The following is a 26,487-nucleotide window of genomic DNA, read 5'->3' as shown; positions in this document are numbered from 1 at the left end:
TGTTATAAAGGATTCTAATCACTCTCAATTTCCATATTGACCTCCATATAGACAAAGAGTTCACAGACCATCACTATCCTCACGTTATCACTCCTCTACCATAAGCTACTACTGTTATTTCTGACTAGGCCCACAACTGACTTCTCATGGGCTTCCCTCACTGCCCACTGCCCGGATCACCCAGTAGTCACAGCAGATCTGTCCCTGCTCAAAGTCCTCAGGGGCTTCTCCTCACTGTTTAGAATAAACCCATAACCTGCATGTGGTCTAGAAGGTCCTACTACTCATCCAGTGTCAGCTCTCCGCTGTCATTGTGTTGCAAATACACAGGAGCCATGGTTCAGAGAAGCCCAACTGTCCCTCCAGGTCCAAGGCGTTCCCACATCTCATCCCTCTTCATGGAATCCTGCGCCACTAACCATCCACCCTAGTGATTCAAAATAGCAGCAAATACATCAACATTTGTGCATGAAATGGAGGAGTCAGTGTCCCCACCCTCAAATCAGTGGTTCTGTAATGGTGTGACTAATACAATATGGCAGAAGTGAAGTTGTGCTAATTTCAGAACCCAGGCCATAAGAAACTGGCAGCTTCCACTTCCTGTCTTTTAATTTTTTATTTAAATTCAATTTAATTAGCATATAGTGTATATCAGTTTCAGAGGTAGAATGTAATGATTCATCAGTTACATATAACACCCAGTGCTCATTACATCAAGTACCCTCCTTAATGCCCATCACCTAGTTACCCTATTCCCCCACCCACCACCCTTCCCACTTCCTCTCTCTAGAGATACTCTTTCTGGAACCCTGAGCAACCATGTAAGGCATCCAATTACCCTGAAACCATCCTGCCAGAGAGGTCACCTGTAGGCTCTCCAATTGACAGTCCAGCCATCGTAGGCAAGGTGCAGGCGCACACTGTTCATCTTGTAGACCAGCCTATCCATCAGCAGAATACCACCAGTAGCCTCGGTCCATGCCACATGGAACAGAAGAATTAGAGCCAAGCCCCACCCAAGTTTCTCTTTGGAAAAAGAAATGTGAGATACAATAAAATGGTTGGTGTTTTAAGTAAATAAATGTCAAAGGCAGAATAATGGCTTCCCCAAAGATGTCCATGTCCTAGTCCCCAGAAATTTGAACTGTTACTACATGATAAAAGGGACTTTGTAGATGTGATTAAGTTAAAGATCTTGAGATGGTGGGATAATCCTGGAATATCTGGGTGGGTCCAAAGCAATCCTTACAACAGGGAAACAGAAGGATCAGAGAGAGAGATTTGAAAATGTTATGGTGCTGGCTTTGATGATGAAGGGACCATGAACCAAGATGGAATAGAGCAAGGAATGGATTCTCCCCTAGAGCTTCCAGAAGAAAAAGCCCTACCAACACCTTGATTTTAGCCGCTGGAGACTCATTTAGAGCTTCTGACCTTCAGAACTGTAAGATCACAGATTTGTGTTACATGAAGCCACTAAATTAGTGGTACTTTTTTACAGTAGTCATAGGAAACTCATGTATTGTTTGAGGGTAATTTGTTATGCAATAATAGATAACCAGGACCCCCCACTCTCCCTGCCATCACACCTCCCCACATACAAATGTTCACCCAGATATTTACCTTGCTAATTCCTGTTCATCATTCAGGCCTCAGCTTAAGTTTCTATTTCTAGGCATGTACTAAAGAAGGCATTCTTGGAATATAATTTATTTTTAAGTTTCTGTAATATCTGTGTCGCTGTAAGATGAAAAATTCCAGAAGGTCAGGTCTGTGTCTGTTTAGCTCACCAAGGAGTCCCCATTCCCCAAGAATAGTATCTGACATTCAGTAAACTTTGGTGAGTGAAAATATCCCTGAGTAAATGAATAGAGAATGAATCAGAATATATGCAAGGTATTGGATATACCGTACTCTATAAAGGTATAGAAAAAAGAAAAATTGTGTTGGAACTACATTCAACTAATGGAAAGGAGTTTTAAGTTTTAAGTTCTTAAGTTTAAGAAAAGTCTTTTAAAATTGATTATAAAGAAAACCATGAAAGCAATCAATCAGTGCACAGATGGGTGCTGAACGCATATTGGGTACCAGGGATAAGAAATAGCAAGGTTAATTTTTATCCATAAATCTTAATCATGAAAAAAATCAAATCATTGAAACTTTTATCATATCACATTCAACGAAATTCCAAAAACAACTAGTGAAAGAGACATTCTCAGCTCTTAAAAAAAGAACCAACTTGTTAATTACCTCTTCGCCATGGGAAGTTAAGACAATATTGGAAAACACCCAAAATAAAAGTAATCCATAATTCTGTCACTCAGTGATAACCATTCATAACACCCTGAAACATGTCCCCCTCAGTCTTTTTCCTCTTCAAATATAATCCTATTTGTGGAATTCATAGAAAATGCTGCTTCAGAATGTGCATTTTTCATAAACATCTTCCCATATCATGAAACACTGTTTGTGAACATGTTTTTAATACCTAAACAGGTCTTTGACATATAAATGTCTCAATGAAATACTTTACCAATGTTTTTATGCTATAAAAATTAAGAAGCATGTATCTACAATTAAAATTTAGATTTTTAAGGTGATTTCCTAGTGCGAAATCCCTACGTCAAAGTGTGTACACATATTTTAAGGCTCTTGATTCACATGTATAAACATTTCCTGGTTGTAAGGATAAAAAAAAAAAAGAAGTTTGCAAAATAAAATATACTGCTTGAAAATTAAAAACATACACTAACACATCAACAGCTTCAAGAAGTCCAGCAATAAAAAAAGAGACCAGTGTTGAACTTGCTTAATGAAAAAACAAACACATATTTGACAATGGAAAGATTTTTCTCTATCCTCTAGAGCATGTACTTCCCCATGCATGTGCTGGTGGCCTTCTTTAACTTTATGACAATTCCCGTTTTCATGCTTTAAAAGGTTCTTCTACCTTGAGATCATAAAACAATTCATCTACATTTAATTTGAACATTTAAATCTTTCATCCATTCAGAATTTATTTTGGCATCAGGAACACATTAGGTTGCCCATGTTCCTTTTCTTTAAAATGAGAAGCTGATTTTCCTGTGAGGATGTATTGACAAGGCTTATCTCCCTTATCCATTTATGATGCCATCCTTATACCTTAAATTCCCATAGGTAACTAAGTCTACCCTGAACTCTCTGTTCCATTACACCAAGCTCTACCATACCACACTTCTTCGGCATTTGTAAATGTGTAATATATTTTCATGACACTAAGGAAATGTTACTCTCATTACTCGTTGCCAAAATTTCCCTGGATATCCTCATATGTACATGTATTCAATACTCAACAAATGAATTCAACATACATAAGTAATTCAACATACACAATGTCATACATATGTAATTGAATTGAATTCAGTATCCACATGAGGTAGGTACTTACAGATGTTGGATTTATTCTTCCAGGTAGGGAAAGTAGAGTTTGGTCAAGTTCCAAAATTAAAATCTTATTGAGATTTCCACTGGAATTATGTTGAATTCATTTAAGGGTGATTTTTCCATACAACATTTTCCTGTCCCTGAACAAGGTAGGATATGGAACTCACATCAAGTAGCTGTGAGTAAGCCGATGAAATTAAACCAGATAATATGCACAGGCACGCACACTGCATATAATTTTTAAATTTACTCCTCATAACCAACACATGAAGTGGAGAATATTATTATTCCTAGTTTACAGAGAAGAAAATTAAGGCTAAGTAACTTGTATCACCCATAAATGGGGAGTAAATAACAAAAGTTACAAAATTTTCATTACACAGCTTTTTGTTTCCCCCTCTCATTCATATTAAATGCAGAGTTCAACCTCCAACTTCATTTTCCAAATGCATCCATTACCAGAATTTAGCTCTTTGTAAATCTTTGAGATTGAGTGAAATCATTCCCTAATCTCTGCACTGACCAGTCCCAACCCAGCTAAACAAAACATGAACTTCACAGTTTCCCACTTTCTACGAAACAGAATATAGCTTGCAAAAGATAATCTGAGGTCAAGGTTGGTTCTAGGATAATGCTTTCAAAAAGGGGAAATAACAATATTATTTTCTCCTTTAGGAATGCTTTTCCTAACATTTCTTCTTAACAAATCAGTGAACCAACCTCCCCCCTCCAAAAAAAAAAACCTGAACACATTTATTAACTGACCAATTCAGCCATATTTTGGGCCAATAAAATGAAACTTACTTCTCCAATTTCATCAGTTAAAAAACCGCAGGCTCTAATTCGATATTTTGACATACCAGTAAGTGAAGAATTGAAATAATCCAATGTATTGAGGTTAAAAAAGATTAAAAAGAATTTAATAAAATTAAATTGGTTAAGGGTAAAGAATATTTTTCCTCTGCCCTTAAAACTGAGGTACAGAGGCTGAATAGCTCTAGAATTTTGTATTTCTAAGTTTATCTCATTTGGTGATCTAAAATGTTAAAAACTTTTCTGATAAAAACTGGTTATTTATAGAGCTAATATTCAATAGACAACAAACCTTCTTTTGGTTTAAAAATGTTGAAACACATGAAAACACAGAAACCAGAACTATCTTCTGTTCCAAGTATCTTCCTCCTTCTGACATGTCTCTTCTGCTTAAAGAAGTTGTTTGTTCCCTTAACACAAAAGGCAACTAAAAGCAAATCGAGGGCTAACATTCCCATGATGTGCTTCAAGTTTTCCTAAGGAATAGTGTTATTCTTTTTTCTAAAAAGTAACTGTATCTCTCCTATATTACTTTGTGGATTTGCACAGCTTTTGATGTCATAGTCTTTATGACTATAGTTGGAAAAATTAACCAAGAGGGCTTTTCCTTCTTAGAATCAGAACCCATTCATTCACTTAATAAACATGTTTCAAATGTTTATTGCACGGCAATCACTGTGGTAGCCACTTGGCATACAAAGGGGGATAAAACACTGTTCCTTCCTCAAAGGAGTCAAGCAATTGCAGGGATGACACTATGGACCTATCAACTGAAAGCATGCACATAACTCATGCAGTGGGTATCTTGACTGAGCTGTAGCCTATTACCTGTCCCTGCTAAAAGATCAGGCATGTCTGGGTATATTTGAAGATCTGATGGAGAGGGCCCAACTTAAGTTATATCTTTGGTTGCTGAATAGTAGAAAGCCTTAGTGGCAAATGAAATTTCATACTGTTAGAATATTAATATAGCGCAAGAATTTATAACATACAATTTTATAAATTGATAAAATCAATGTGTACTGGTACCTTAAAAATATTTTTTCTCCAGATCCAACTTTATTAAAAGTGAGCCCACAGCAGCAGGAGTCTTTTGCTTCACTCCCAGATTTACATCCTGAAAATGTTTCCCCATTAAAAAAAAAAAAAATCCCATTGGGCATGACTGATTCTGTATCTTGGGCAGGAACAAAACAAAACAAAACAAAAAAATGGACCTGCAACATTCTTTTGTGGCCAGAAAGCAACGGTGTTTTGATAGCCTGAAGGACAGTGCTAGAAGGACAAAGAAGATGTTGAAAGTTTTTCTGTAGAAGAAGTTGTGAAAAATCAAGCATCGAGAAGAGAATAATAATTATTAATAGTTGGAACAATGTGAGTTCATTATCAGACTTAAAAGAGAAAAGTTAATATAAATTGCCTAAGTTAATATGTTATACAGAATATCATTATATACAACAGAACAGAAGCATAATAGAATGCTTAAATTTGTGCAAATTGTAATAGTAAGGGAGTGTTAATTGATGGATTCTTCATCAGTTGGCTTTTGTTGTATTTGCATAAGTCAAGTGACCACAAGGAATGCAAGTGGACAGTCTCAAAATTCAGCCCTTCCCTGATTTCTATAGGAAACCCACTCCCTTCCAAGCACTTTGTGAGTTTAGTAAAGATGGACTAAGGATTTTTAGTGACACAGGAAGGTGGTGTCACCTTGGGAGCCACTACCGTCCAAGATGTTAAAACATCTTCCCAGGGGTACCTGAGTGGCTCATTCAGTTGAGCATCCAACTCTTGATCTCAGCTCAGGTCTCAATCTCAGGTTTGAGAGTTCAAGCCAGTGTTGGGCTCCATGCTGGGCATGAAGCCTACTTAAAAAGCAAAACAAAAACAAACAAACAACAACAACAAAAATCTCCCCATCTCCCCAGTTCCACCATCCCTTCTTCAATCTCCTTCTTCAGTCTCCTGGATACCTACTGTGTCTCAGCTCAGAATCTCTCCACTGTGCAGAGAAATCTGGTTTCCTGAAGCCCACATCAGAAAACTCACATGTTCAAACACACACAGTTATCTGGCAGAACAAATGTCCTTCAGTGTAGCAGGTGGCCCACCCCACCTTGGAAGGCAGCAGCAGTTATAAACAACAGAAGTTTCCTAGTTACATTTACAATGATAAACTGTACTAATATCTGCTTCCCACAGACTGCACTCCTTATAACAATTCCTCAAACACTTCTTAATGATCACAAATAGCATCTAAATTACTTGTAGATTATTCCCTCCATAAGGGGGATTTTCTACATTTTTAAGTATATGGAATATAAAGGAACACACTTACAGCTAAAGTGCTTTTTTCTCGTTATTTGTTAATCAGCCTAACAGCCTTGGGAAGCCTGGGACTTCCTGAGGAAGTTAGTTTATCCTCAGGAAGTTATTTCCTAGTCAAAGAGGAAGTAAACAGACGTGTTAACCTGATTTTTAAGGTCAGACTGTGTCCATGACTGTAAAGGGCAAATATTTCCAGTATCAGGTTATTCTTTCTAAAATGTTTGTCCCCAACCCCTTCCATATGCCCTTTTTGCCTTTGATGAGCTCAGAAGTCAGCCTTTTAGTATAAAACACTCCAAGTATCCCAAAGAAAGGTGGTGGGCATAAAATGTCATGGAGCGATAGCCTATTTATCACTGACATAGTACAAAGAATGTGCAACTACTCTGTAACTAAATATTTTAGTGCAAGACTGGATGTTCAAAACACTTTGGGAATGTATTCAATGTGGTCAAGAAGGGGTCCCTTTAGGAGCCTCCATTTTTCCCCACATGAACCCAGATGGATTTTTCCAGACTCCTCACAACCTTACACGCCATGCTGTATCTTCCTCTCCACCCTCCCACCTTCTGTCCACACAGGAGAAGGCAAGTCCCAGACTGCCGTGACACCTTTCCCAACTGCTCCAACCCATGCCTCTCTCCCTTCCTCTTCAGACCACTTGTCAGGACACAATCTTATACCACCCTGAATTACTACTGGACTGATTCACAGTGTTTATTGCCCCCTAGTAGTTGCTAAGGTTCTGGCAACAGCGGGTCTTGCCATAAAATCAAATTCCATCAGGAGCCAAACAGCTAACGGCAATATTGTGAAAGATGCTTGGTTAAGGCAACAGAGAATTATGGGGACTCAGGAGCTGCAGTGCAGGGTAGATGCCCCACCTAAATCCATTAAATTAAACCCAAAATTAGTTTTGAAAATTCTTCAAGGAGAAGAAAACACGGCCTAGGGGTCATTCTCTGTGCTACCAATCTGTGACTGACCTACATTTTGTAGTTTCCCCGTAAGTACCTAAACAAATATATTTAAAACTAGATTTACATCCTTTAATAAATTTCCATTGAATTAGATTACTGAGATTACTGGTAAGATATCTTAGAAATGATTCAAGCCTTCACTGCAAATACACTTAGCTGTATTTAGGTGAACTAGAATGTCTATGGCTGAAATCTATCAATTATTTATTGAGTGTTTTTTGCAAATGACAGAATGGAAGTGAGAAAAACACAGAATAATTTTACCCACGGGATTAGAATGCTGAAGATCTAATGTTTTCTCTCCTAACTCTACATAAAGGCACTGACAGACGCTGGATGTCTCAATTAAGTATTACTTTAAGATGTCCTTAAACACACACACACACACACACACACACTCATGTACAGAAACCTAATTTCCTTCTGAGACTATTAAATGACATTTTTGCCATTCTGGATGATTCATTTTGGAAGATGATTCCTTTAAGAAATTAAACTTAGTTCTTGAGTCTGAGATGGTATTTAGGGTTTCATTACACATTTTTAGGCTTACATAACAATTTTGTGGATACCAAGCTGATGAGTGTTCCACTGCTTAAACTAATGCTCAAATGCAAATCTGACTTCTTTATTAAATTGGGCACACTGAATCTATAATATGCTCAAATCACCCAATGTAATTGGTGCAGTTTTTCAAAAGTCACCTAACTTACAATTAGGCAGTAGTTAGAAACTTGGCCATGAAGCAGTGACTTGTTAATTTAATTATCAAAACACATTAAGCTTCAACAGCTAAAGCCTTGTAAGGTTTTCCTAAATAATCCTGAAATTTTCAGAAATAGTTAAGCTTGCAATTTAATTTTTTTTAAAGATGTTATTTATTTATTTGACAGAGAGAGAGACAGCGAGAGAGGGAACACAAGCAGGGGGAGTGGGAGAGGGAGAAGCAGGCCCCCTGCCGAGCAGGGAGCCAGATGCGGGGCTCGATCCCAGGACCCTGGGATCATGACCTGAACCGAAGGGAGACACTTAACGACTGAGCCACCCAGGCGCCCCTGCAATTTAATTTTTAAAGGCAAAACAAATCTTTATAATCAGTCATCACCTTCTTCACACACAGAGTAAAAGCTCCTAACAGCACATTTCTGATTTGGGGATCTCTCCCACCCATAAGGTCCCCCAAAACCACCCTTCCAGTTTGAATAAAAGTCATCTTATCACTATCTTTAAAGACACTTTTTCTATGCCATTTACTTTCTCCACTTCTGTACTTTTTATTCCTCTTCCTATGTTATATGTTTTTACTCTGTTTTCTCTTATGTCATGGATTGAGTTCCATTTGATTGTAATAGACTGCTTCGAGGCATAATTCCAGTCTTGCAAGGCACATGCTCTAAGATTGATATCTTCCACCTGTGTACATTTCCAATTAAAGAATAACTGCTTGGCTCAGTTTTAAAGTAATAAGGAGCAATGAAACTAGTCAGTACTTTTATATTACATGCACTATAGATCCTATATCATGATTAATTTAAATATCAACTTCAAACCGTAAGTCTGTCTGATGCGGTATGTTAAGGACACAGTTATGATAACCTGCAAACTAACCCTTCAACAGTTTAGTAAAAAGGCATCTTGGAATATTGACATTTGCTTTCAATAACTAAGAATTTAAAGTACATTTCTAGACTATACATAGACCACATTTCCATGTATAATACTGACAATCGAGACACAATTACGGATTTTTTGAAAAGATACTTCTCATAAGGACTTTCAAAATATATTTTGATATAAACTTATAAAAATGATTAGCATGAAATTCTTTTTTTTTTTTTAAGATTTTATTTATTTGACAGAGAGAGAGACAGCGAGAGCAGGAACACAAGCAGGGGGAGTGGGAGAGGGAGAAGCAGGCTTCCTGCCGAGCAGGGAGTCAGAGGGATGCGGGACTCGATCCCAGGACCCTGGGATCATGACCTGAGCTGAAGGCAGACGCTTAACGACTGAGCCACCCAGGCGCCCCTAGCATGAAATTCTTAATAGTTCTACATGGCAATTACAAAACAAGCATTAAGAAAAAATCTTACTCAGATTTCAGTGCCTATAACCATCTTCGCCTTTTACTAATTTTTCATGACTTTGGACCACACTGATGCTTTCCCAGTTTCCCTACTGTCATCTACCAAATGAAAACATGTCTACCTCCTTCTCGAGAGCAATGTGACAATGAAACAGTTGAATGCAATAATGCTCATGAGAGACTAGGATCAGCATGAAATAATATGTATCCCAAAAACGTGTGTTGAATTTGTTGGATGGTCAAAAAGGCTTTTGTTTAGGGAAATGAAATCTACCTTGAATTAAAAGCATCATCTTTCTCTTCTTGAGTGACACATGTGAATGTTGTTTGAGAAGTACACTCAAGAAGTAGAAAGAAGATAATATAAGGAAGACAGAATAAAACAAAGCCCGATTCCTGGGCATTTTCAAAATAACTCCATTTAGAATTGGTCTAATTGGGGCACTGAAAACATCTTAACCCACAACTGTATAAATAAAGTGGTGATTTTAGGTACCATGGAAAGAATTCTTTATGTATCAACTCATTTCACTCATGGCTCAAATGAAACATTTTAAAATTAATTTCCTTCAGGGAGTTAATTAAATGGGCAGTTTCACAAAACAATATTAATTGAATTTATTGAAAGCCTATTTTATAATCATGAGCTAACTTAAAGGTAATGTTTCCATCTCCAGGTGAGAAGCTAACCTATGTAAGTGGGTTGAGATTCTTTTGCCATTTGAAGTAGATCCTCTCCTCCCATTGGAAGTACTGCTCTACTTGAACTCAAGTCTTTCTCAAACTCTTCTGAACAGCCTACCTCCTCCCTGCAACCAGCTCAAAATAGGCCGCTAGCAGGCGGACAAAACAGAATTAAATAGCTTCACACTTAGAAGGCAACAACTTTTTTAAAGGTTATGATTTTCCTGATTTGTACCATCTCTCACTGAAACAATACTGTGTCAAACTCCTGCTCAACAATTTATTAGGTGTGTAATATTGAGCAAATCTCTTTATTTCTTTGTGCCACAGGGATTTCTTTGTAAAACGAGTGTATTAGATCAGAAAATTGCCAGGGTCTTTGTAGCTCGAAAAATCCTGTGATTCCATATTTGGCTGGCTTGATAACAACATGTATAAGCCATCACACCTGTAAATTGTGCTGTCAGTGAGTTCAATATCTGAACTTGAGCAACTGGATGAAGCTGACTTTTCATCAGCCAATTACATTTGGCCTTTGAATGAACTGTGTTACCTTCCCCCAGCTCAAGAGAAGTCAGAGTTGTTGAGATGCCACCATTAAAACCACATCCTCATGACCCTGTTCTGAGAAAGAAGCCCAAGCTGAGCTTATTTCTAGGAAGCTTCTTCATGATCCAACCCAATCCAACTGATGCTGTTTCAGTCTTTTCAGGCTGACTGCTGTGTACTCTATTCTAACCATGGGCCGGACATGACTTTCATAGGTGAAAGTCAAAGGCCATTCCTTCCAATACGAGGGAGAACACCCCGTGGATGAGAAAGACTGGAAAAAAAGTGTAACAGAAAGAATAACAACACAACTGGAAAGAATTAAGCTGTGGCTTACGATGCTGGAATGCAGATTTTGTTGGGGAAAATGGAATGTTTCCAGCCTTCTGCACTTGAACCCAAACCCCCTACAGTGTCAGGAAATCAGAAACTTAAACTGTCACAAGAAATATAATGGGCTTTAAAGAAAGCTTATACCATTTATCAAGGAGAAAGCTCTGGAGGCTGCCAATTCTTTAAAAGGGGTGTGGCTTTAGACTCACAAAATTAAGATGCACCAAGATTTTGCATGAGACTTTGGAAAGGAACACTTACATTTCGGTAAAAAATACCATTCTCTGTTGGATTAAAACTGAATTGCATCACCGTCTGTGCCCACCGTGCCTAGGGGAACAGCCTTATGACCCAAAGTAGATGAGTGGGAACAACAGGTAGACAGCAAGGAATGAGTCCTTACACTTACTAGAATGAATAAATGTGACTGAGGCCTTAACCATCAATCATGTTTGGTTGCTAAAAACTTAAAATCCAAGCTGAGGTTAGAGACTCTCCGGGAAAAGCTTTAAAAAAAAAAAACAAAACAGGTTTTGAGAAACTTGTGGGTCTATCATCTCTGATGTCTTCCAGAACTTTCCAGGAGAGTATGTACCTACGAGAAGTCCACAATGCCCAGACACCATGCGCAGGGCTGTGAACACTACTGGTCCAGGGACTCCTTATGATGCTTTCAGGGCAGTGCTGGCCCCGAGGCCAGAGCATCCCAGGAAAAGCTTTCAGCCAGCAGCCCTGCTCTCTGTACGGCCAAGACCCATGCTCCTAAGGGGTCTTCTCACCACTGTTCAAGACGTCTTCCCAGAGCGGGGAGGCAGCATTTTCGAAGAGTAGTTTGTGCTGATTTAGATGCAGGTCTGAAGGTCATGCAGAAGCAGCAGCTTCCAATACCCATTTCCTGTGTCTACTTCAATGACTTTTAGGCAAATGTACTGTGTCGTGCAACTTTTACCACGATCCAGTTTTAGAACATGATCATCTCCCTAGTCAGATCCCTGGTGTCTGTCACAGTTAGTCCCCATTGCCACTGCCAGCCCGAGGTTGGCGCATGGTATGTGGGCGCCCTCCCCTCCCCTCAGCTCCCATGTCCTCAGGTCAGGCGCCAGCTTTCAACGCACAGGTTACTTACATGCTTCCCAGTGAGAGACGTCGACTCTGCCATTGGCCGTCACCTGGAGGCTGTACGCGAAAGCTCATGTGCAGGTGCATGTACACGCATGCGCACGCACACACACACACGCCCCGCAGGCCCGGGAATTGATATAATACCTTCCCTGTCCAGCCCACCACGGACAAGTCCAACTCTGCTCCCCAAGGCTTTCAACCCAACTATGACAGGGATGGCCACAGTTTGCAAAGGCTGCAGGAAAACTGAATATTGTCCTTCACGATATATCTCATTTTTAGAAATCAGTATTACTCAAACCTTTAACCTGAGGATCCTGCCTGTGTTTCTTGAAGAGGATATTGGTAAAGTCAGAGGTGAAAAGTCCTCTTAAGAGGATCAAAGAACTGAAGAAAGTAACGGTAGTCAAATCACTTCTGGAAAACCAGTTACACCACTCGCCCAACATTTTCTTAACAACCAAGGTTAAAAGCAGTTCTAGAAACTGTGGGAAGAGAACCAGAGAAGCATTTTTTAATTGGCTCCTCTGTAGCATGTGTAAGAAATTGGTGTCCAGTTTCTGTTTCTTGGCACACAGTGGCTAGTAGTTGCTTTCTGGTAGTAGGAGCAAACTATTGGGTTTACTCTTGGGTAAACCCACTTCGTGGAGGTCAGAGAATATGACACCCTAATCCTGAGAGGCAGACCAGGACTCTGCCACCTGTGCATTGAGAAATGAGCACTGGCTGGTGTTCCATCTTGAAAAACCAGGCTGATAGCGAGACCATTTTGCAGCAGACATCCCTGAATACATTCTTATGGAAGTAACACCTACACCTAATTTATTTTAAAATATTTTTTTAGTTCCATTGATTAAAAAACAGTACCAAAGTGGATTCATACATACAAACAGTAAAAAAAAACAAAAAACCCACAACCTTGCAGATATGCAAAAAAAATGGATAGCATCTTTCATAGAGATGGGATTCTTCCATTTAAGAGTTGGAAAAAATATTCCCTATTAATTTAGCCCAGTTGTTAAAATTTCTGTTTCATATGAACATCATATTTTCCCATTTTTCCCTCCTGAATTTACCCTCAGAATGGTAGGAAATGCACTGTGACAAAAATGTATAAAACACTGGCTGAGCCCCGCATCAAAAGAATCTTCCCAAGGAAAAGGCAGAATAAGATGAAAATTTTAAATCCCTATGGAGTTATTTTTTCGAAGCATAAAAAGAAGACATTTTTAGTGCATGAAGCCCCACAGTCCCCTCCCCCAACCCTTACAACAGAGCCCACACAGTTTTGAATTTTCTGTTTTTTAAAAAATTAAATCTGGAGAGGGAAACACAGAGGGATTATTTCACATACTTTTAACTTTCTATTTTCACAGTCATTCCAATTAGCCAAACTATGACTATAACAAGAGTGACTAAAATCATGGTAGAAAGAAGTGATCACCTTACAAAACAAAGATTTCTGATTAGAGAGAACCGTAAATAAATAAGTTATGTTGAAGTGGTTTCCAGTTGGGTTCCTAAGAACAGAGGCCTCAAAAGCAAAAGTCTAGAATCAATTTACCTGACTTGCACGTTACCTTAACTAAATTTCCAGAATGACCTAGTGCTCATATTTGAGTCAACAGCCAGAAAATTCAAATTGGAATTCTATCTGGTGCTTCACAACACTGAGGAGAACACCCTGATCTATTCGCCTTACAATGGTGATAAAACAACGTTAAGGCATTAAATGCCAGGGAATATAATCCCATTATAAAAGCTCTTTATATATCAGTCTGTTTGAAACACACCAAATCAAAGCTAAAGAGAAGACACACACAGCAGGGGCCAACCCTCATCATTCACGCACACACGGTCACGCAGATCAAGAGCAACCAAACACTGAGATGACCAACATCAGCTCTTGGGTATGCTTCCCAAAATTGCAAGCAGCTTCAGTCAAGCCTCAAGACAGAGCATAGAAATGTACCTCCACACATCCTGCACACTTTAAGAAAGCAGGCTCTACACAAGGTCACCTCACACTGGGTCTTCCATTGTAAGCGGCATCGACATCTTACACTGGACCTGCCTTCGACAATTAATTTAGAAGGAGCTCTTCTGCAGAAGAGAACTCAATTGTGTTTAACATTAAAATAAAAACTGATTCCATCATTGAGTCGGCTTTCCACTAAATAACTACCACAGAAACAGTGATTTCCACACGCAAACAAGTAGTAACACAAAAGCTTCTGGACTAGGCAGAGCAATTAATTCGAACATGTATTACTACATATGGTGAAATTCTGTATCAAGAACATCAATGGAGCTGATCTTTGTCCTGAGAGGCAAGACTTTCTATGTATCTTTTAAATAATCAAACAAACCTCTTTTCCTCCTCCCACATAATGGTTAATTCGAGTTCTACAGATCACCTGATTGTGACCCTCCCATTGTCAAAATCCTGAATTCCAATTTTGAAAGTTTTTGCAGGAACTTTCAATTAGAGCACAGGAATTTTACAATCATAGTGTTTTCCACACTGAAAAACAAGACAAATAACATCATGAAGGCTCCCCAAAAGTCAGCCTATTATATTTTCACGAAATAACAGCATTTGCCTTAGAATTGAGACACTTAAATCCTATCAAAACCCCTTTATCAGAAGACAAGAGCACAGCAACAAAAAAGCAACTTGGGAAACCCTCTGCCTTCTCATTTTTAAGAATCTCATATGCTCCCACTCAGTAGAACAGAACTGAGACTCACACATTTTATTTGTTTTCCAAAAATAGCCTGCACTGTGAACACAGGGAGAGAGATAATGAAGACCAGATGCCTACCTTCACTGGTAGCCACATTCTTCTGGGCTTGGGTCGGCGTGTGATCTGTACTTGAACTCACGTCAGATGAGATGCTTGAGCTGCCTTTGCCTAGAGAAAACAGGAATGAGCAGCTTTTGAGTTTTGTAACTTCAGAACTGGACCATGTCTTCCACTCTGTCCCGTAACAAGCCATATCACTGGTTTCCAAGAAAAGAGCCGTAATACCAAGAAGGGAGTTTATTAGGTTTCTTGCCTCTTGCATTACATATCTGACCCATAAGAGTGGAACTAGAGCCCTGTTACACTATAGCTCGACTACAGGCTCAGACAAGATTATAAAACATATGATAACATAATCTCATTTTGGCATACGCGCGAGTAAGAGAGGACATGTGGGAAACTCATCTACAGTATTAATTTTTTATTTGCAACTCTAAACTATACATTTCCCAGTACAGGACAAAAGCACACGTAAGAATGAGGCATTATCCGCATAGTAAGGACCTGCTGGCTCCAAGCAGTGGTATCACCTTAGAAACCAAGTTCCCTGTTTTAATAGGTTCTTCTTTAAAAACCAACAAAAAGTACTTACGTGTCTAACACGGTAGGTATCAGGTGGGGGTGCTTTCTCCCTCAGGGGGACACTTGGCAATGTCTGGTGCCATTTTTAGTTGTCACAACTGGGGAGGACGTACTCCTAGACCCTAGCAGGCAGAGGCCAGGGATGCTGCCAAACATCTTACAACACACAGAACAGCTCCCACCAGAAAGAATTCTCCAGCACAGAACGTCAGTCATGCCCTGGCATAAATAATCTCACTTCCGCTGATAGAAGAGTAGCTTTTAATATGAAGATATACACTAATGTTCCTAAACATTCTCAAAATGTCTGCAAATAGGAACCCTACTCGCCACCTAGTAAGAGAAGGATCAGTGACTGCGGTGAGCAGAGTTCTAAGATAACTCCCATGGTACCTGCTACAGATTGAATGTCTTCCCCCCGACCCCCCAATTCACCTAATCCCCAGTGGGATAGCATTAGGAGGTGGAACCTTTGGTAGGGGATTAGAGCATAAGGGGGGAGCCTTCACGAACGGGACTGGTGCCCCAACAGAAGAGACCCCTGAGGGCTCCCTGGCCCCTTCCACCATGTGAAGACATATGAAGAAGACAGCCATCTGTGAACCAAGAAGCAGGCTCTCACCAGACGCCTTGCTCTTGGACTCTTCAGCCTCCAGAACTATAAGAATTAAATCCCTGTTGTTATAAGCCACTAGTCTATGGTATTTTTTTTGTAGCCACTTGAGCAGGCTAAGCTGGTGCCCATGTCCTTGGTAATGTTCCCTCCAGCGTGGGTAGAACCTGTAACTTGCCTCTACGCAATAGAATATGGCAAGAGCGAGGGGGTTTTGCAGATGCAATTAATTTCCTAATCAGTTGACTTTCATCAAAAGGGAGGTTGTCCTGGGTGGGCCCGGCCTAAATAGGCAAGCTCTCTCCAAGCGTCTAGAGAAGAGACCCTGCCCACTGGCTCTGAAGAAGCAAGCAGCTGTGAGTTCTGCAAGGAAAAGAAATCGGCCAGCAGCCAAGTAAGCGTGGACGGGGACCCACCCAAGCCTCTGATGAGAGCACGGCACTGGCCAGTGTCTTGATCACAACTCTGTGAGACCCAGAACAAAACTCCCAGCTGATCCAAGTCCAGAATTCTGATCCCAGGAAACTGCGAGATAATAAATGTACCTTGCGTTAAGCTGCAGCTAAGTTTGTGGTCATTTGTGATGCGGCAAGAGAAAACTAATATAATGACCATCCAATTCTATCACAAATGAGCTCTTTTTGCTTCACAAGGTATGATCGGAACTCTTACATGTGGCTGAGAAATACATTCCCAGTAGTGCTCCCCGAGCAGAGGCACACACCCCAGTTTGGGGGAGGGAGTGCGCCTACGTCGAAACACAGAGCAGAGAAGAACAGATGAGCTTCACTTTAAGAGCTTCAGGGATTTGATTGTGAATGTTGGGAGTAACAGAACAACACGAGTTCATGGGTGATACCATCTGAGCAGGGACGTCAAAAGGCTGTTGTCTCTCTTTACCACTGCCCATTGCTCACGGTGACTTCTGGCTCTGAGACAAGTCTGTTATTCCTGTTGTCCCCGCCCATTTCACATCCTCCTCCCTGAGAGTTAGCCAAGATGACACAGTAACTCTCCATTAGTTTGTATTTAGCCCATTTCTGTGGCCTGCCATGGTTCACCTTCAGAGAGTGGACATATTGGACCAGGTACGTAGTTAAAAGTATGTCAATGTGGTCTCTGACCTCAGTCTGCTGCTCCCTTGTTTTTGACCTTGGACACTCACTTCTTCCTCCTCCAGGAGGCTCAGTGTCCACATGTGGCAGGAGAGATGGTTGGACTGAGTGATTCCCAGCAGCTCAAATAGTCTGTGATGCTATGAGTCCATTACGGTACTCCTCAAACCTGAGTAATGCCAACACTCCCTTTAATATGGCAAAAAGCATTACTGTTCACCACTAATGGAGACTTAAATTATCTTTAGTATGCTGTTATTTAGTGATGCACAAACGGAAAGCTAAAAATAAACTCCATACGCTTTAACTGATTCAACAATAAGACCAAAACAAAGTAATGAAGTAAACACAAAAACAAGAAAGGCCATAAAATTCGAATTAACAGCGTTAATGTGGCAGATGATGTTATTTTGCAGAGAGATTAAATTGCCTTTCAAAATGTAAATATAGTACTTGCTGCTAAAGCCAATGTTCTCTTGGTTTGGCCATACCCTTGCTACCCCCCCAGTGAGGGTTCAGCCTGCCCACCATTTTCCTCCCTTCAAACTCAGGAGTCCTTCCTCCCAGAACAGGATGATACATCACTGGGCCTTCATTCAGTCTGACTGTTTCACTCATGATCTTTAAATCTGCTCCTCTTTTATTCCTTATTGGCCCATAAGCATTGAAGTAGAATTTTTGCCTTAAAAGATAGGTGTAAACTTGGACAATGAAATCTTGTGGCAGGACTCGTCTATAAAGGAGAACCAGTGTACAATGATTTATTGTTTTTATGATTGTCATCAAAACGAAAGCACAAAGTAAAATAAATTTCAGAGGAAATTCTCAGACAGGTCTGAAAACAGAATGCAGACCCCTCAGGGGACCACAAACTCCAATTTAAGAAATGCTGGTCTATGAAGAAAGGGAAGAAGATAAAAAAACAAATGATATTTATAATAACAACTACGCATGCTGTGCCGTGTAGTCTAGTAAATACTCTAAATGTTTCACCACATAGTCACTCTGCCCTGTGGCTATGTTTTGCAATCACTTTTTCATTACTGCCCTCGTCCCCAAGGAAACTTTTGGGACTTTTTTCCTAACTATCCCCCAAATGAAATTGTATATAGCCAATATACTATACATCTGTTACATGCTCCATGTATATCTCTGCTTTTTACAAAAAAAAGGAGTTCTCACCCCCCCCACATTAAGAACCAATTTTTGTCCCTTTGAGAACATGGGCCTTTGATAGTACAACACTGAAATTTAACAAATTATTTAAGGAAAGCAAGATAATAGAGAAATACAGTCCACTCTTGTTATTCATGGTAGTTATGTTCTACAAAGTCACCACAAACAATGAACTAACAATACTGGATCACTGATTCTAGGGGAAAGGCAGGATTAGGTTTCAGCCTACTGCTGCTCACAACATTTTTTGTCCACCCATCAACACATAACCTTGTTTCACGTGTGTTTCTGTTTAAAGACATCTTATTAATATATACTGTTGATTGATCAGCACTGAACTTGTGGCCAACGGTGCTATAATTCAAACTTAAATGAACTTTATCTAATAATACATGTGAGGCACCTCACAACCTTCTCACACTTAGGAACACCAGACAGCCCTTCAGCATGATGCTTGAAGGTCACCTTAGGTAGTGAAACCACCAATAAAACTCACAAAAATAAAAAATAAAAAATGTGGTGGTAAATAGACTGCAAAAAGGACACTTATGTATAGTATGAGAGCTGAAACAAGGAGGCGATATCACCTTGTTCATCCCCAGCTGGGAACGTGCACGCTGGGAGATTCAGATTTTTCGCCGCTCTGCTCATGTTCGTGAATGACCATGACAGCATGGTGAGTACTGATTTGGGGGACACAAATAAATTTTAGCAAGTAGACAAATTTGCAAATACGGAATCCACAAATAGTGAGAATCACCTGTATATAATCTTGTATCACATATGGTTCCACAGCTTGTAGACAGCTTTCATGTGGACTGGAGTGAGTATAGCCCAGGGTCAGGAGGCCAGGGCTCCTACCTGGATTTGCCATTTACTAGTGTTGGGCAAATTAATAAACCCCTCTATGCTTTAGTTTTTTTCAGCTATAAACGGGGTGGGGATGAGCCATCCCTGCCTCCTAGGGCTGTTTTTAAAAGTCAATAAAATAATCCAGATACAGCACTTAGGAAATTCTCCACAAATCTCAGAATAATGGGGTTCATATTTTGGATGCTATTACTATGCTTTGTTTCTACCTTGCTTCTGGAAGCACAACCATCTCCCCAGTGAGTTCAGGAAAAAGGTGTATATTTCAGGGTGGGGAGTTTACAGGAGGAACTCAAGAAGGAATGAACGAGGTGATATGTGGCTCCTAATAGTCAAAAACAAAAATCAGAAGTATAACGATGTTCTTACAAGACAAGCTATTGTCTTAGAAAGATTGTCCTACATTTCAGACAGTCTTTGGTTTAATAACTATTGTCTATACCTTGGGCAAATTGACACATAAATCTGTCTGTCCATCATAGCGCATCAGACCACATGAATTTAAATTCCCTATCTACCAGTTCCAAGCAATGTGTCTAGGAGAAAATCTCTCAGATTCTCTAAAGTTCATTGTCTTTATCCATAAAGTAGGGATAAAAACAAATAAAAAAACATTACCCATTGCCTCTACTATAAATGGGGAATTGGACCCACCCTTCAGTGTTTGGGGGACACTGCTAGGAGGAATAAATGGGCTCCAGCTGGTAAAGCATTCAATCATATCAAGAGCCCACCCTGTGATTATTTAGTACTGACCCATTTATCACAGTCTAATTTGTATCAGGAAACAAGAAATGAAATTTAAAACAGTAATTATTATTATACTATTATATGGGCATAGAATAGTAAATAAATATTATATACACATGTAAATTAAACTACATATACCTTATATAGCTAGCAAAAATCCCTCTGGTATGAGCAAGGCTGACAATTCTGCTCTCTATCTAACTGCTTTACCTACATGAAAGTTTGTTTATCTGACCAATGGCCAAAACCCTCATTAGGGGTTATGAGCATATCAGAACTATGTCTGTTAGATTTGGTAAAGTACAAAGTTGCACTTTATTTAATATCCTCCCAATTGGGCTAAAGGCTCAAATGAGGACAGTTGAACAAACAACTAGGTATCAAATACAAATACACACCAAAGCAAGTGAAGACTAATGCACGGATGTTGGTCAATGTTATTTGTAACAGATTAACATACATACATATAATTCTCAATCATAGTGTGGAGAAACTAATCAGCAGACTGATCATCCAGATCATTTGGGGCACACGGTTAATCCAGGGACGTTAGCAGAAGGAAGTTTCTAGCCATGCATTCCTTCTGTTAGAATGTGCCACGTTTCCCCAGTGTTTGAAGAGAAAGACAATGTTCATTCAATGGGGATTCTATTGTAGAGAGTGATTTTAAGTCTATTTTATTTTTTAAATATTTTATTTATTTATTTGAGAGAGAGAGAGAGGGAGAGAGAAGGCAGGGGGGAGGGGCAGAGGGGGAAGGAGAGAGAATCTCAAGCAGAGTCCCCACTAACCGTGGAGCTTGACATCAATCTCACGACCCTGAGATCATGACCTGAGCCACAGCCAAGAGTTGGATGCTTAACCAACTGAGCCATCCAGGAGCCGCTTGTCTCTTCATTTTACAATTCCCATATGTAAAACTGCAAAACTAAGTTTCTTCTCTCTTCTCCTTCCCAGTGCCCAGGCTGATTTTGTAAATGCAGGTATTTGAAACAAGACAGTCAGACATTCCATTGTGATTTATTGATAACATGAGGAAGGTAAAGGGTAGAATAGAAAAGATCAATCTATATATGACACAAAAATGAATGAATGGGTCCTATAATCTTCAACATTCTTAAGAGTCCAAGAAATTACTCGCAAAATTGATTTCTTATATAACTTCCAGATTATATTGCACTGAATTCATTCCTGTGGGTTTCAGCCACAAACTTCTGATATGAAATCCACAAACAAGCACGTGGGCCGACGTAGGGGCCTCAGCCCATTACATTTCCTGTTTCTCTCCAGTACCTTGTTTTCAAGCTGCTGTTGGCACACCATGACAGCCTGGTTCAATACTAAATGTCTACACCAAATGAAAGAGAATTTTTTTCAGTATCTTAGAATTAGATCACGGGAGTGGTGGGTCATATTTGTGTGTTGAATTCACTGTTATTTTCCTGATTGTTATCTTGAGATAATTTCTTACCTTCTTTGATCCACAGTTCAAGTGTCTATTTGTAAAGAATAATAATACTAGTTATCTCAAAGAATGATCTGGCTTAATCCCCAGCCCAGGTGCATATTGGGTTTTGAAAAGAAACTGATATCGTGAAAGCATATTAGCTCTCCAGAGTAAGAAACCTTGAAGTAGAGGGAAACGAGGAATCAAATCCTAAACTCTCTGCTTTACTTTACTGTGAGCAAAAATCAATAGATGGTGCCCTTTGTGTTTGCATCTCCTCCAGAGAAGACCGGAACAGGAGATGAAGAGGATGAGAGGAAGAAAGGAATGGAAACAGAAGAGGACACCTCAGCCCTGATGTTCTTTTTATTTCAAGCCAGGTAATGCCCTAACTGGTATTTTCCTCATGCCAATTTCCCAAAGCACCTAGCAAGTGATCTCAGGGCCACTGAGCAGGATACATCTGCAATGCACCGGCAGTCCAGGGCAGAGCTGGAAAACAAGATAGTTAAGTGAGCACCTGCTTCATGCCCAGGCTGCGGTGTGCTGGCCCCTTCCACTAAGAAGCTGCCATTCTTATAGGTTTATATTAAGCCTAAGAAAAGCCAAGGCCATGGGTGCCCAAGTGGCTCAGTCGGTTAAGCATCTGCCTTTGGCTCAGGTCCTGGGATGGAGCCCTATGCCAGGCTCCCTGCTCAGCGGGGAACCTGCTTCTCCTTCTCCCTCTGCCCCCCTATCATGCTTGCTCTCTCTCTCTGCCTAGTGCTCTCTCTTTCTCAAATAAATAAATAAAAATTCTTAAAAAAAAAAAGAAAGAAAAGAAAAGCCAAGGACACTTTTCAGCATTTGCCTCATTGCTGAGAGATGCTGTCACCACTCAAACACTTGGTTCAGAGCGGTGGCATTTTTAAATTCCATTAAAAATATGTATAACATAAAATTTGCCATAAAATGTGACTATTTTTAAGTGTACAATGTAGTGGCATTATTTACATTCATAGTGTTGTGCAACCATCATTCCTATTCCCCAGATTTTTCATTACCTGACACAGAAATCCTGTATCCATTAATCAGTAACTCCCCATTCCTCCCTCCCCCAGCTGCTGGTAACCTCTGATCTGCTTTCTGTCCCTGTGAATTAGCCTATCCTGGATACAGCACCTAAGTGGAATAATCCAATATTTGTCCTTTTGTGTCTGACTTATTTCACTCTTTCTTTTTTTTCAAGATTTTATTTATTTATTTATTTATTTATTTATTTATTTATTTATTTGAGAGAGCGAGAGAGAGAACAAGCAGTGGGGAGGGGCAGAGGGAGAGAGAGAGGGAAGCAGACTCTCCGCTGAGCAGGGAGCGTGACATGGGGCTCAATCCCAGGACCCAGAGATCATGACCTGAGCTGAAGGCAGACACTTAACCCACTGAGCCACCACCCAGTCACCCCATTGTTTCACTTCTTCAAGGCTCCTTCAGGCTTTAGCATGTATCAGTACTTCATTCCTTTTTACGGCTGAATAATACTTCATCGTGTATATATACCCTGTTCTGTTTATTCGTTTCTCTGTTGAGGGGCTTTTGTCTGTTGACTCTTCTTTTGGCTAGGGTGGGTAATGATGCAATGACAGGGTGCTGGCTTTGATTGCTTGTGGTTTTTAACTTTCAGACTTCTGGTGCATGTTGTTTCCAACCGAAATCAGATCCTGAGTGCTGTGGCTGGAGCCGGCGAACAAAGTACACAGAGTCCTTCCAGGAGAGAAAAACGGGACAACCCCACCGCTGAGTCAGCAGCTCCTCGAGAGCCATCTGCAGCCCTGCCACAGCCCCCAGGAACGGAATGTCAAGCAAGGATGGCAGGAGTGTTGAATTACCTCCAGGCAGGGCTGGATGGCCACTACTGCTGGGAGCAGCAGATCTAGAACCGAAAACCAGCACCCGGCACCGACGCTGGCCGAGCAGACATCAGGCTTCAGGATCCAAACACACACCTGGGCACCAGCTCTGCTCTCGGAAGGCTGCGAAGCTCTGACTGCACACTCGGGGGCTTCCTCCTTCTCCCCAAATGGGGACTGTGCACGCTCTCTCTTACGAAAGGCAAGAGCTCCTGCCTCATGTAAGACAGGCAGGAGGGGGTGTCCCACTCCCAAACCACAGCAGCAAAACCGTGATGTGTGAAATGCAAGCCCAGGGCTTAACCACACACGACCCTGAAGGACAGCCAATCATTTAAATAGTGTTAGCTTCGAAGCCAAAGGGTAAACAGAGAAAGACTCAAACAGAAATAATTTAAGTTGATCAGCAGTCAGCACACCCTCGTGTCATTCTTTGTCTAGGGGGAAGACAGAAGGCCTCCTTAGACACAAATCTCAATTAAAACCCATCTCTTCTGCAAGCCTCCTGTATGCTGTGATAAAGAAAAAGAAAGGGACATGACTTTGACAAATCCTTGGAAGGTGGCAGATGGCCACAAGTGGGCGGGCTGCTTTAGACCTGAACTTTGTCTCCACCACTAAGTACGTGGTGAAGCCTCAGGCCATTTCCTTACTTTTGAGTAGCAGTTACTCCATCTTAAAATGGGGCACTGCTGAGTCCACACTCACAGAACAGCCGAGAGAATAAAATGATGTAAGGTAATTGCTTAGAATGGCATATACATATAAAAGATACTTAATACATGCTAGCTCTTATTAATCATCTTCCCGATCAACATCCTCAATCAATAACTCAGTTTAATTCAACAAATAATATGTGAAACCTAATGCATGCAGAGGATGATGATTAGCTTTAGAAAAAGCAAGACAAGTCATATTGGGTTGGGGAGATAAACCACAGACACATGAATAGAACTGAACATAAATGCAGTGTGGTTAAGTTTCTAAGTCAGATCAGTGAGTGGCATCCCCAAATACTATCTGATTCACAAAGTTTCATTGCTGTTTAGTGTGACTGCTTTTTTTTTTTTACATATAATGACATTAAAGATATGTAGATTGATTGAAATCCATCATGTCTGTCTTCTCCACTGGATCCTTAACTCCATGAGGGTAGGTTCTCCATACCCGTTTTCTTCACTGCTGTGACCCCCCCCCCAAAGCAAGCACTGTGCTTGGCATACTGTACACACTCAGTCCATATGTGTTGAATAAGTTGGCACAAGAGGGAGGTCCTGACTGAGTGAATAAACTGGAAATTCTTTCTTTTTTTTTTTTGAAGTGGACTCCACACCCAGCATGGAGTCCAATGCAGGGCTTGAACTCCAAACTCTGAGATCAAGACCAGAGCTGAGATCAAGAGTTGAACACTTAACCGACTGAGCCATCCAAGTGCCCCTGGAAATTGATTTCTAATGGAATAACCTGGCCCTGGAATGTTTCCTAATAAGCACCATCCTTTCCTTACAGACACCACTCAAATCTATGTTAACCCAAAAGACAGTCTTTACACAATGGCTAGGTGTTAAGCATGCAAAACAGAACTTAGAAAATTCATACAGATTCCCGGTGACAACATAATATACGGTACTCTGTACTAGGTTCCCAGGCAGGCCTTCACAAATTACCACTAACTAGGTGGCTTAAAATAACAGAAACGTACTGTCTCACAGTCTTGGAAGCTAGAGGTCTAAAATCCAGGGGTTCAATCAATTCTCCGAGAGGGAGACTCCATCCCATGCCTCTCTCCCAACTTCTGGTGGTTGCCAGCAACCCATGTCATTCCTTAGTTTGTGGCAACAGAACAGGAGTTCTCTGGTCATCATGTGGCCGTCTTCGCTCCATGTGTCTCTGCGTCCCTTCTCATAAAGAAACCAGCTATAATGGATTAAGGGCCCACCCTACTCCAGTGTGCCCTCAGGTTAACTAATGACATCTGCAATGACCCTATTTCCAACTAAGGTCACATTCTGATGCTCCAGCAAGGATATAAAGTAGTGTTAGGGGGGAGTGGGGGGACACTTTCCAACCCAGTAGATACCCCAACACCATTTTCTGCAGAATTAAACAGAAAGCAGAAAACCCCACCCTGAGTCTATCATACAAGCATTTACTCCAGTCTGATTGCATGGCAACATTACCGTGGGTGGAAAAGATTAGCAAGTAAGATTGAATGCCTCGTGGAACGCACCAAGTCCTGACAGAGTCTCCCAGCTTGTGAAAAGGCAAGCACTTAGCTCTCCATCACCGGTGGTTGTAGGTTGAAAGGCACCAGGCAGAGGCTGCCCCTCCCTCGTTCCCCAGCCTCACAGCTACCTACAGGCCTTCAGGCAACTGCCCAAGAGTTAACACAGAAGTCATGGAGACAGATGCTGGTGCTGCCGACAGATGGTGCCTCCCAGCTGGGTTTCTGAGCCAAGTAATGAGAGGATCACACCATGGACCGGCGAAAGGGTATGTGCACCTGCACAAGAATTTCCACTGTACTCTAAGTCACTCAAAAGACCTTTTTACACCAGCGGCAACCTCCCTGTAATTTGTACCAGCGATTTTCCTCCAATGTTCTGAAGGGCTGCTGCGGTCCAAAGACCATGAGAAGACTTTGCCTCGTTTAATGTGATGCACAAGGAAAGACGAGAGTTCTTTTTGAAGTTCATTGCTGTTTCAACAAGGTCTGGGAAGGGCTTCACAGCTATGTGTTCATTTCCTGGCATCAAGAGCCTCTGGTGCCAATAAATTCATACTTGCCTCTTCTGACCCCTCATTCACTCACTCATTCAGTCAACATGCCATGTGCCAGACCCCATCTTAGACACAATTCCATGATCAAGCCATCTTGGTGGTAGAAGCTACTTTGCTGCAGGATCTTAAAGGCAGGGAA

At 40.7% G+C, this 26,487-nt stretch overlaps 1 protein-coding gene across 2 annotated transcripts in view; it reads right to left on the bottom strand.

The window, feature by feature from the left end:
- Positions 1–26,487, bottom strand: part of FBXL7 (F-box and leucine rich repeat protein 7) — a 373,318-nt gene that overhangs the window by 262,281 nt on the left and 84,550 nt on the right. For both annotated transcript variants that reach the window (XM_081825921.1, XM_006733172.3), the window contains exon 2: positions 15,144–15,233. In XM_081825921.1, coding sequence (XP_081682047.1) covers positions 15,144–15,233 — 90 coding nt within the window. The remainder of the gene's footprint in view (positions 1–15,143; positions 15,234–26,487) is intronic.

This window comes from Leptonychotes weddellii, chromosome 7, assembly GCF_054177405.1.
Source record: "Leptonychotes weddellii isolate Sample4059 chromosome 7, ASM5417740v2, whole genome shotgun sequence".
Classification (NCBI taxonomy): Eukaryota; Metazoa; Chordata; class Mammalia; order Carnivora; family Phocidae; genus Leptonychotes; species Leptonychotes weddellii.
The sequence above is the reverse complement of the archived record's forward strand: the minus strand, read 5'-3'. Positions and strand labels throughout refer to the sequence as shown.